The 13355-nt window shown below is 36.8% G+C and overlaps 1 protein-coding gene across 2 annotated transcripts; it reads left to right on the top strand.

The window, feature by feature from the left end:
* Window positions 1-5415: 5415 nt before the first annotated feature.
* casp10 (caspase 10, apoptosis-related cysteine peptidase) lies at window positions 5416-11502 on the top strand. 2 transcript variants are annotated; one of them, XM_053329190.1, is made up of 14 exons: window positions 5416-5501; window positions 6503-6777; window positions 6931-7036; window positions 7910-8045; window positions 8416-8489; window positions 8595-8643; window positions 9031-9050; window positions 9154-9184; window positions 9280-9378; window positions 9519-9619; window positions 9743-9854; window positions 9962-10319; window positions 10427-10606; window positions 11228-11502. In XM_053329190.1, exons 2-14 carry the CDS (start codon window positions 6506-6508, stop codon window positions 11382-11384), a joined length of 1695 nt encoding a protein of 564 aa, XP_053185165.1. In that variant the 5' UTR covers window positions 5416-5501; window positions 6503-6505; the 3' UTR covers window positions 11385-11502. The 2 variants fall into 2 exon arrangements, with proteins under 2 accessions (XP_053185165.1, XP_053185166.1); XM_053329191.1 differs by lacking the exons at window positions 8416-8489; window positions 8595-8643.
* Window positions 11503-13355: the final 1853 nt, after the last annotated feature.

Here is a 13355-nt window from a genome sequence, read left to right as displayed (position 1 = left end):
ATGTGATGTTGATCAGTGTGTGGAGAAAAAATCTCTGTACACCTGTCTTGGAAATGTTCTTTCCTCATAGCACAAAACAAAAATTATTTCTGATATAATAATAATCATTTGTACTTTCCAGCCTGTCTTCCTGTCTAGAAGCACCATAACATTACATTTAATTCAAAGTTTATAATTTAAGCCTTACAGTGGAAATTGTCATGAAGTCTGCATCATCAGAATGAATAACTGAGTGACACTCCCATCCAGTACATTTAGTGTTGGCCTCTTACTGCGAAAGTAATTACATTTGAGATCAGGTATGCATGTGACATTTCAGTAAAAGCATAGATGTAACTCGTGCACTACTCTCTGAAACATTGTTCATCGCTCTGCTTGTTTTACACACCTCAGAAACTCCAGTTTCTGAGGTGTGTTTTCTGCTGGCTTTTTATCTTGAGCTGAAAAACTTGTGTCCTGGCTACATTAAGCAATATATAATACATTGCATTAAAGATCCGAATGAAGATTCTTTAATCCTTTAGAAACAGATGTTAATGTAGTATATATAATCACAAAAACCTTTGTTCCCTTTATTTGTGCCACACACACAAAAAACTGGATTTCTTTACGCAAAGGATTCAAAAGTCTCCTTTTGAACATACAAATAAATTCACTGCCAGAGACTGATACCTATTTGACTTCTGCCAACCAGTACAATGGGACATGTTAGAAACAATTAATTCACTGTTTGCAACCGATTCATTGTTTATGTAAATTGCCTTTTATTATAGTAAATTGAATAATCTTGGATTATAGACTGTTGGTTGAACTGAAAGAACTGTTATAGGATGTCAACTTAGTCTTTAAGGACTCTTTAAGTTCCAACATTTAATAGAGCAAAACATTAATCAAGAAAATCATTGTCACATCAGTCATAATTGAATTAATTATTATTATTTGCAACCCAACATGCATATTTAAAGTTAATTGAAACTGATTTAAAAAAAAGATCTGAAACTATCCTTTAATCAAGTGAACCCCTCATATGGTAAGAGCTGGATTTTTTTTTCTTAAAAAACAACAACATGATCAATAGGATATACTTGACAAACAGTGGCTAACACTGCCCGCAAAGGAGGGAGGCACTGACGTCAATTAAGACCCAACATATACTAACCAAACGTCAATCAACACTATAGTCTTGATGGTCGGCCCAGCTTTAGTGGTAAGTAGTCTTTTATCGGAAAAATATGATTGATTTTGACTATGTTTCTAGTATTATTTCCATTTAGGCCTTTATAATGTTTGTCAGGTTAATTATGGGCCTGCCCTGATGAGTTTAGGCCAGCAATAAGACTTTAACATGCTGCAATATGTAAGTTTGCAGATGCAGCCTTAAATGCATTACAAGAGTTAAATTGCAAAGAAAATGATTTGATAGGTGTTTTATTAGTTTTGACCGAATAAAATGTAGGTTAATTCATGTGTTAAATGAACTTTACTGACGAATCTATGGCAGAAACAGCTGACCTTCTGTATGTTGTGCCCTGTGCAGATGGTCCCTCTGCACTTGAACATACCTGTGGTCACAGTGTTTGTGCTGAGCTGCATGTGGCCCCTGCAAGGCCAGAAGCCGGTCCAGGTTGACCCACTGACGGCCCCCCGGGCAAACCCACAGTGCTGGGATTCCTCCTCCGCTTTGATGTTGGAGATGCGTAACCCGAGGATCGCTGACACGGTGCCCGCCTTCTGGAAACTGATGGTGTCCCTCAGGTCGTCAGACAACAAAAAAAACACGGATCTGTTCTGGGACCTGGCCCAGCTCTTCTGGGACATTTATTTGGACTGCGTGCTATCCAGGAGTCACGGTCTGGGGCGACGACACATCACCGAGGTGCACTCCCTCATCACTGACAGTAAGTGTCCAATGCACCTGTAAATGTCTGTTTTTCTTCTTATTTATTTATTTTTTGTAATTAAGATATTTTATTAACTTTTCCATCAGTTAAAGATATAATGAATTCAGCTGTTTTTGGTTGTGATACCATAGCCTATCACAATACCTACAGACCTCTGTAGAGCACTTTTACACAATAACTGCTTTAAGTACAACTTTGAGGTACACTTGACCATTTCTATTGTGTGCTCCACTATTACTATCTGCAAATTATTACTTTCAGATAATACTGAAAGGTCTGTAATTAGTTATATCAATTGACTCTCCAGTGTTAAAATAGGGATTGTTACTACTGATTGAGACTGGGGAACCAGCATTGTTTTATTGAACAGTTTAGAAGATGAGTGATGAGTATAGAAGATATTTTTGTACTATACAAATGCTGGATGCAAATGCAGTCAAAAACATCTTTGGCCCAGGAGCTTTTAAAGTGAAGGACTCTGACACTTCAGAGATGTTGTAACTGGAAGATTATAATTAAGTGATATAATGACCTTACTTCTAAAGCCACAAGTGTGCCACATTTTTAACTGAATGTATTAGATCATTATTAAACACAGAGATAATCTGGTCTTTGTCTTGAGTTTTAAATTCACTGATCTTGTAATCCGAACCCTTTAACTCCTGTGTTTCTATCTTTCTTTAGAAGTTTACCTGCTATTGCCTTTATAGCACACTTTATAAGATCTATAAAGAAATGTACTTTTGATAATAGTTTACACCTTTATTATATAAATGCTGAAAAGTCCTTCTATCATGTGCTAACCCTGTTTTAAAGTTGTGGTCCCTGCATGATGGTGAGCTCTGCTTCTTTTGGTCGCGTGTGACGTTTTACTGAATTCCCCTTTAACCTCATTAATGCTGCCAAAGCTGCTTTAGAGAGAGGACCCAGATTAAACAAAAATGAAAAAGGTGAGGAATCTGGGATGTAGATGAGCCCTCTGGAAATGCACTGAGGAATTAAGTATCACCTCATTCATTCTATATATTGTATGACTCATCATCCCACAGCAGGATGGACTGACACCTCTCTAGACTTGAGTCTTTGCTGTGCTTTCATCAATACTTTAACTGTGTTTTAGTTTAATTTTGAATCAGTAAAGAGAGATGAGGACACAGTACCACACTGTATTGTTCCTATATTGTTTAACTGCGGTGCATTAAGAAGTTCAGAATAAACAGCCTTGTGTGTGTGTATTTATGGTTTAATGTGTGTGTGTGTGTGTGTGTGTGTGTGTGTGTGTGTGTGTGTGTGTGTGTGTGTGTGTGTGTGTGTGTGTGTGTGTGTGTGCGTGTGTCCACAGAGTCCTTCAAGTTCAACAGCTCGGGAGCATATTTGTGGGCATGGCTCAGCGTCAGAGTGAGGCACAGAGGGCACATCAAGACCTTGCAGACCATACCTAAATCAAATGCTTACTACAATAAATAATCAATGACACTCTCTTGTTGATAGCCTTTATTACTGACAATTTCACTGTAATCATTGCTACAGGAACATGGATGATATGTGTTGTTGCCAATAGTGTGTCATTAGTATAATATGTAAGCTGTAATACACAATGAGACGTCCTGAAAAAATGAAGATATTACAGTACAGGGTGCAGGCCTCAGCTGACCGCATTATTTTATTCCATATCAGGACAAGTGTATTATCACATTTTCACACTTATCATCACCTTTCAAAGAAAAAAAGCTGGTGAAATTTCATTAAAATCCATTTTGTTTAATCATTTCCCCTCCGAATTAACATTTCTAATATTTCATATAGTTTCAAGTAGTTTGTTATTAGGCTCTTTTGTGTGTTACTATACCTTGCACACAAATGAAGACTGATGATTTAACATCTGAACTATATTTGATTTGATTTTATGTTTGATTATGATATAAATCTGCTGTTTTTGTGGCCATCATACATTACTGTGATATATGATGATAATTCATGTCAAAATTATAGTGTTTGTTTATTTGTTTGTTTTTTAACTTTTGGTGCAATAAATGAATGTATCATGGTTGTAAATTGTATTTCCTTGACTATTCAATACACTATCTGCCGGTAGATTTTTAAAAAATGAATAAAGTGAATGAGCAGTCTGACTGTGGCGTATATTTTTGTACACATTTGTATGGCTTGTTTTGGGATTGAACAGCCCATATGTTGCACTGCACATTGGGTCACAAACCAAATGTGGGTATTAGAAATTACCAAAAACCAGGTCAGACTATTCCTTACATTAATAATGAATAGTCTAATAATGCCCCAATACTTTTCCTGAACATGTTCCTGAACGATCTCTGTAATGTGGTATTAATTACAGGTCAAATAAAGACAATGTTCATTCACTTATTTGATTCCAATAACTGGCTGTGTTGTCAGGAAAGTCTTTTAATCACAGCTGATCAGCTAAATATATATAAAAAGTTACATTTGTTTGCAGGCAGTGTACAGTTAAACTTTTAGTAAGACTTAAGTTCCAAAAATAATTGAATAATCACATACATGTATTTATTTACTTGAGTTTAAATGCAAAATATTGATCTTAAAGCCACACTACATGTAGGCTTACTAATTCAGTACAATATTTCATTCAAGTCGTCAATCATCAGTCATCAATTTGATAATACAACATATTTAATTAACATTTTAATGAAGTATTAATGAGGAATGAACTGTCTTCTGTTTGAAAGTTAAAATAGATTTAATTTTGTCTGGTGGCCATGAGTTGGAAATCTTATCTGTAACAAATTTGACCTCAATGTAAAATGGTATTTCATTTTGAGTAACTATACGAACAACACCTTTCATACTTGAACTTCCATAGCTTCAGTTCAAGGACACTGTAGAAAGCCACTACTGGCTGCTAATGGTCGGATGTTCCTGACGTGCACTCAATACGCAGACTACTTAACTGGTTGATAAATTATTTATTGGTCGTTTAAACACAACGCTTAGTTTTCGTTGGTTGCTCTTAATACAAAATAACATAATAAACCAAAACTACAGAAAATAGCTGCGACCAGAACGCAGTCAAAAAACTTTTTGCCCTCACCATCAGCGCACCTGTGGTGATTGGCATGACCCTTTAAAATAAATCAGTGCGCTGTCAGCATAAACATGCACCCCCTGTTGTTTGGGAGGAGCACCACACTCAAATTCACATCTGGCTCCTACAGACACATTAGGCTGTTTGAACACTGTGATTCAAATAAAGCTCATTTCACCTATTTGAGTTATTAAGCTGCTCGTGTATGGCATGCTGCTTTTAACTTGTGTTACCAATGAACGTGTCTGAGGACTAGACCTTTTCATCTCTGAATGATATCTAAATTGGTGCATTGCGTCACACAGGTATTGGTCCCGCCTCTGATTTCCTTAGTTTACTGTACTTTCGATTTCGACTTCCTGGTCTGTGGACTAGTTAGGACAAGTCTCTGTGAAGTTCGTATTTAGGATATAAAACAACACATTTCAGTACTCTGTAGCTTACAGTAAATCGAGTATGTTGAAGTTAATAAGTATATTCTTCAGTCGGACCTGCTGAAAACCTGATCGTCTCCAAACAAGGTAATATTGCACAACATGTTTGTTTTAAGCAGAAATGTTAAAAAATGAGGCTGTGTGGTAGTGACTGTGAGGCAGCTGTTGTGTGATAAATTGTTTATGTGATGATAAACAGTATCTCCTGCTGCTGTGATTACTGTTCCTTGGAGGCCTCAGACAAACTGTGTCTGACTTTATTTTCAAATGTTGGTGTTGGCAGCGATAAGAGAAGTAGGCCTAAACTATTAAAACCACACAAAAAAATGCTGTTAAAGTCCTACATTCAAATTTATATTTAAAAGTGAAAGAGATATATTATTAGTATAGGTAATGTACTTAAATATCTGTCTGTTCAAGCTGGAGCTTTTCTTTTCTCATATAACGTTGGATAGTTTAATCAGTCATATTTTAATTGTTATATTTTGTGAGTAAAATCTGAATCTGTAACATTTATCTGTCAGCTAAATGTAGTGATACAGTGTTTTCTTCTGAAATGAAGTAGATTGCATATTTTAAGGGCTTTGGGGGCGTTTTGTAAGTTATTTTGTGGTACAGTGAGTTAGAATAGTAACATTATTCAATATTGTTTCATATCTATCTTGTTTGGGGCCCTTTGAGTTGGGCCTTGCTTAATGTTAAAGTCCGCCTCTGACAATAAAAAAATATTTTTGTCCTTGTATATGAACACACGCATACACGCACGCACGCACACACACACACACACACAGACAGAGACAGAGAGAGAGAGAGAGAGAGAGAGACCTTTATTAGATCATTTGCAACAAATCAGTTAAGGGATAAAATAAGTAAATCAATAAAAACCACACAAACATCTACTGAATGTCATCCACTTTTATTAATTTTTTTATCTGCGATCAATGTCACCAACAGTTTAGAAGATATAAAGAAGATATATTATGTAGATATAATGACCTATGAAGGGCTGGGAGACCAGAGGAAATATTGTCAAGCTTACATTTTTCATAAATCAAAAACTAAATATCTGAATTTCACTTTTATTACAGGAAATGGATTTCCAGAAGCTGCTATTACATGTAGGCAAGGCCCTGAGTAGGGACGAGGTAAAAGCTTTGGTATTTCTTTGCACTGACCTCCTGAGCCGGAGCTCGACCTCAGTAGAGTTGGCCAGTGATCTCTTCTCCCGTCTGGTGAATCAAGACTGCCTATCACCTGAGCAACCACAGCTGCTGACGGAGCTTCTCCAAACCATCCAACGCACCCGTCTGCTCCGTGACCTCCGCATCAATAACCAAACCAGCAACCTTATCTCTCCTTACAGGTGGGCTGACTATATATAAATGTTTCATGTTATTAAGCAGGGTTTAGTTCACACAATATATATATAAAATGAGCCATTTACTATTATAGGTAGGCTAAATAATTCTATGTTAGAAACACTGAAAGTCTGTTTTGGATTTATCTGTAATTCCAGGAAGCTGCTTTACAACCTTTCTGAAGACATTACTGATGATGACTTAAAACAAGTGAAGTTTTTGTTAAACAAAGAACTCCCGAGAAGAAAACTGGATGAAAATGTTGTAAGTGTGTCTTTAAAATGTCATTGTTTATGATATTCACAAATGTGGTGAAATCAGAAGTTGACATGTCATGAAAAGCATGTAGATCAGGGGTGTCAAACATGCGGCCCGTGGGCCAGATCCGGCCCGCCGAGGGGTCCAATCCGGCCCACTTTCCTTCCTGTGTTCTTTTCCTTCCTACCTTCCTTTATCCTTTCTTTGTTCCTTCCTTCCTTTCATCTGTCCTTCCTACCTTTCTTTGTTCCTGTCCTCATTCCTTCATTCCTTTCTTCCTTCCATCTGTCCTTCCTACCTTCCTTTTATCCTTTCTTCGTTCCTTCCTTTCTTTCTTCCATCTGTCCTTCCTCCCTTTCTTCCTTCTGTCCTTCCTCCCTTTCTTCCTTCTGTACTTCCCTCCATCTGTCCTTCCTCCCTTTCTTCATTCTGTCCTTCCATCCATGTGTCCTTCCTCTCTTTCTTCCTTCCTTCTTTCCTTCCATCTGTCTTTCCTACCTTTCTTCCCTCCTTCCTTTTGCCTGTCTTTCCTTCCTTCCCTTCTTATTTCCTTCCTTTCTTCCTTCTTTCCCTCCATCTTTTTAATGATCCGGCCCACATGAGATCAAATTGGTCTGTATGTGGCCGTTGAATGAAAATTAGTTTGACTCCTCTGATGTAGAGGTTAATCAGCTGAAGCTAGAGAAGCGTTAGATGGTGTCAAGGCAAGCAGTTTTCATCCTATACTTACATATACATACAAATTATATTTTGTAATAATTTTGCAATGTCTACATTTTCTTTTTAATATGAAGTTAATTATATAATCTAATTTTGAATCTGCTGGAATCTGTAAGCATCTTTATGGTAACATTAAGTGTAATTTGCCTCATTTTTCAGACGACACTGGAAGTCTTTCTAGAAATGGAGCACTTGGACCTCATTAGCAGCACAGATCTAAGTTTAATGGAGAGCATATTGGACTCAGTCTGCCCCGTGTTGAAAGAAAAGATCAGCCGGTTTAAAGCAACACAGGGTAAGATACAGAAACATCAGCATGGTCCAACAGCAGTATAGTGCAAGTAAGGCAGAAAGGCAGGTTGAGACAGACAGACAGAACAGAGATGAAAAACTGACAGCAGACAGGAAATGGACAACAGACAGGAAATGGAGAGCAGCTGACAGGGCAAGATGTACAGTACACACACACATACACACACACACACATGAAGGGAAACAAGAACAAGTGTAAAGGGCGAAGCTTTAGGATGCAAACGCTGTAACAGTTTTTGTCTTTCTTGCTGACTGTGATTAAGATTTCAGTTTCATGCAATTCTAATATTTTCTGATAAATTTGTCTATAAATCAAGTAAGTTTTGTTTTATTATTGTCATTTTAAACTACAGAGAGGTCTTCTGGTCATGTAGCCCAGGAGACAAGCCAACCAATGTCTGTGTCCCATCCTTTTGAACAAAACCAGGTATGTTCTTTGATATTTTGTGAAATCCGTCTGAGTTACTGACTTTTTTATTCTTTTTACTACAACTTATCTAATATCTGTTTATTCTCTTATGTTCTGTTTCAGGGCCCTCTCCCTTTAGTGGCTGAAAGTAGTGCTTCACATGAAAGACTAGGTACTGTAGACTCTACAGTGTAGAGAATACTCTGTATACCTGTTCATATCACTATCTGCTTAATATGAGTGTTTATGAGTGAGTATTATGGCTGCTTGAGTTTTTTTTAATAACTTCAATGACAAAATCATAGTATAATTTATCTAGAATAAATAATAATTAATTTTATGAACTTTTATGACAGCAATCATTTTTTCAAATGATCAGTATTTGAATTTAGATATCTTCATTTTTAAATCATAATAATTAGAGCATCTTTAAATGTAATACTATAAATAATGCTATGCTGATGCACATATAAACACAATCACACTGAACAAATGTTGTATTTTAAACATTTCTTTGAAGAATTCTAATCCTAATACACATTTTCTTTCTTTTCTGAAGCATTGCAGCCGTCGTCTGAGGTGAGAGTACATCAGGTTTTAATCAGTATTATGATTACAGCAAAGTGAAATGTTTCCCTTTGTCTTTAATGGTAATTTTTAATTTCCTTTGTCTTTCACGCAGTTTTCAATGAATATGGCCTCCACCTCTGCAGGTGAGACATTCGTTGGTTGTTTTACAGCTGGAACATATTTTAAGTATAGTGCAGTGGATGGATTTATACTGAACACTCTTTTATTGCTTTCCTAGCTTATCCAAATACATTACTTGGTGGAGATGAACATGAGGGCCTGTCACAAGGCATGAGACAATTAAGTACCAGAACAAGCAACTATGACTCCTCAGAAGGTCATTATAAGTATTTTCTGTGGTAATCAACAGCTTAAATGACATGACAGAACTTTGTAATTATTCAATCTTTTGGTCTTCGTCTTTGCCTAAAATAATTTCCCCCTCCACCTTCCACCCTGTGATCATCTGTCCCACAGAGAGAACTGATGCTGTAGAAATGTCGCTGCCTCAAGAAGACAAGACTTCAACTAAACCAAAAACCTTCCGACCTCTTCTTGCTGAAAACACAGACGAAGAGGTGCGTGACTATTTCTTAGTTTTAAATAATTATATATACTGTCGGGCAAAATGTGTAACATGATGCATAAAGCTCATTACAATCTTTTTTCATTTACTCTGTGTCATTGATTGATCTCTGTAGGGTTTGGGAATGTATCCAATGACTTCAGCAAAGAGAGGCTTCTGCTTGATAGTAAACAACGAGAACTTCAAAGGGGGTCTCAAAAAGCGGGAGGGGACCATGGTTGATGAAAGTAAGTTTGATCAACTCTGGAAATCACTACCGTCCCCGACCATACCTACTCCATGTGGTGGCATACTGTGGCATATTTGCATGTATTAATACTTGTGTATTTTCCAGAGAATCTGCACATAGTGTTTACGTGGCTGGGCTTTGACATAATCATACGGAGAGAGTGTACGAGTGGGCAGATGCAGTCCATCATGAAGGATCTCGCCAGACAAAACCACAGTCAGAACGACTGCCTGGTGTGCTTCATTCTTAGCCACGGTCAAGAGCAAAGTGTGTATGGTGTGGATGGGCACACCGTAGAGGTCCAGCACCTGATGGACCCTTTCAATGGATCTCTGTGCTCCTCTTTGGCAAACAAACCCAAGATGTTTTTCATCCAGGCCTGCCAGGGTAACCGTGAGCAACAGCCGGTCTACATCGAGACTGATTCCAGGACAGAAAGCTATGTGTCCAGAGACTCTAAAGTGTATGTATCTCTGTTACTTTTCACATTTTTTATCACTTCCTTTTCACACTTAAAAATAAATGTCACTGTTCTTATCACATCACTGTGGTCTTACTCTTTTGTCTCAGATTTACCCCGTCATTCCATGGATCGAACCAACAACCAACAACTAAAAGTTCCATCCCATCCAATGCAGATTTCCTGATGGGAATGGCCACCGTTCCTTCTTTCGTCTCATTCAGAGAGAGGAGTAATGGCACGTGGTTCATTCAGTCACTGTGCCAAAACCTTGTTCAGATGGTGCCCAGGTAGGGTAAACAAAATACGAGCTACAAGATTATGTGGATGTTAGTCAGTGGTGGAAAGAAAAAAATAATTCACTCCAGTGCTGTACTTCAGTAGAGTTTTGGGGTCTTTGCACTCTATATGGTATTTCCATATCATTCCACTTACACTTGTCTTCTGCACTACATTTATTTAACAGCTGTTGTTGATCAGTTTATAAAATATGACACATTGTTACAGATTTATCTACCCAACAGTATATGAAGCAATTAAAATGAGCTCAAACTCAACCAACTACAACATTATAATAGGCCACGGCTTACTTAACAATTACAAATTATTGCTAATGATCCAGTAATGCATTAATGTAACACTGACAGGGACCATTCTTTACAATGAGTATTTTCACTTTTGATACCTTACATACATTTTTTTGGAAATACTTCTTTACTTAAGGTACATTTTCCTATAATAAGTATTTTTTATCACATGGAAATGCTACTATTAACTAACCAAAATTATTTAAATACTTTTCCCACCAATTTGAGTTACTTCTGTTATATATGATACTTTAGATTAGAGAATAATTAATTTTACTGATATTTGGTGTTTTTTTAATTCACCATCTCACAATGTTTTCCCAGGGGGGCCGATATTGTGTCTATTCTGACAAAAGTGAACGCAGACGTCAGCAAGAAGACTGATCACACCGGACAAAGAAAGCAGATGCCTCAACCAACCTTCACACTCAGGCACAAGGTGGTCTTTCCGATCCCCATAGACCCTCGTCCCATCCTGTAGCTTTGACAACAATCACTGGCCACTGGTTTGATTGACCTGAACATTAATGACATGAAATGTTGCCATCGTACATTCATTGCTTAAAATGTGTCGTTATAAAGCAGTATCCAAATTAGTTTTACAAACCAGCTCCATTTGCTGATGAAGACTGTGACATGTGGTTGAAAATTCACAAAAAGTTTGTAAGTGGAGCTTGAGTTTAAGATGATTTTGTCACAGAATGATTTTATTAGGGATCATGCAGGTGCATGATCCCTTAATTCCACTCCAGCATTACCAAAACTGAGCATTTTTATCATGATTTTTAATTGAATGTAATGAATGAGCTGGGCGTGCACATTGATCCAGCAGTAAATTAAACATCTGTCTGATAAAAAGTTTAAAGTTTATTTTTTTCTATAAAATCTCCTATTTTTATATCTATATGGTGAACAGGTACTATTACAGTCCTGATACCTCTAGCAGAATAGTGGGTATATTCCCCAAATGTGATTGCATTATTGTTACTTTTGTCATTTAATGTAACTATACAGTTGTCACAGAAACGGTTGAAAAAAAGCACTTTCTGTCAAACAATAAACTCTTAAAAAACCACCATTGTGAAATTTGATGTTGATTCATTTATAACTTGCTGAATCTTCAATGTAGCTGTTCTGTGTGAGCACGCTGAATTGACCATAATGCCACAAATTTGCATGAAAGTTAAAAATGCAGGTCTTTTAATGAGTTGCTAGTGTTAGTGATTAATTGATAAATTGACTGATAAATAAATCTTCAACACTTTTGATAACTGGTTAATAATTCAAGTTCTTTGTTAAGCAGAAATGCCAACTATTTGCTGTTTTAGTCCCTCAAGTGTGAGGATTTCTTTATTTCACATAACTGTCAATTGATTATCTTAATATAATGCATAATGAATATCTTTGGCTTTTACGGAGGAGGATTAGGGCCATGTTCAAAATCTATTTAGGCTCTGAGTTTAAAATTGTAATTCTACAGACAAATATAATAAATCAGGATTGTTAAACTGTTCTTTTTAAGTAGTGTATCCACATTAAATAACCGCCTTTGATTGTCATTATCCTCCCTGCATTGTTCCTTTAAGATCCCCTTCAGACATGTTTTAAGATGTATATATTCTACGTTAAATAATCATTTGTGTCTGATATGGGTTTCCACAATAATAATAATAAGTTGAATTACAAGCTTTAAAATGATATCTACTCCCTCTTAACAGATGAATGTGAAAACAGCTTTCTAGTGTCAAACTCTACACAGTGAGACTCAAACATCCAAATGAAGGAAAAGGAAGAAACACACTTTTTTCAAATGGAAGGGGGCTTTCAATCGGAGCAATCTGTTTATCAAGGTCTTTAGGTGTGAAATGACTTAAATATGCAGCATTGGCAGTAACATTCAGTCAACCGTCATCAGAAGGGGGTAGTAGATCCAGACACTGACTTCAGTTGACTCACTGCTAACCTGGATGTTAATATGATGTTATATTTCTTTATTTACAAGCTACAATTCATGTCATATTTTTCACAGTAACACTGTTAGATTCCCAGAAGAATACAAGCAGTGTTAATTTATGTATTTATCCTACATTTACAAGAAGTAGACTCTTAAGTCAGTGTGCAAACAATAGAAAAGAGGCAACATGTCTGAGGAAGGATATTAGGCTGAATCAGCAAAAACTACCACAGATACAAGGTTAGTTGTTTTACTACATTGATTAACGTGTGATTAAAGATACATTTGCTAACCATTAACAATGAAAGGCTGATAGTGTTTAACAGGTTCTGTAAAATGTTAAAATATCTTTAAATTAATGTGAAATTACAGTTTCAGACAAGTTACCTGGCTGTAACTCCAGTGCTATGAGCAGCGGCACTGCCAGGGATTTCTGGCCCCATGAAAAGATATCACACTGGGCCCCACCACCAGGCACAATTGCTGTAACTACACCTC

Source organism: Scomber japonicus, chromosome 11, assembly GCF_027409825.1.
Source record: "Scomber japonicus isolate fScoJap1 chromosome 11, fScoJap1.pri, whole genome shotgun sequence".
Taxonomy (NCBI): Eukaryota; Metazoa; Chordata; class Actinopteri; order Scombriformes; family Scombridae; genus Scomber; species Scomber japonicus.
This window is presented reverse-complemented; position numbering and strand designations above follow the sequence as displayed.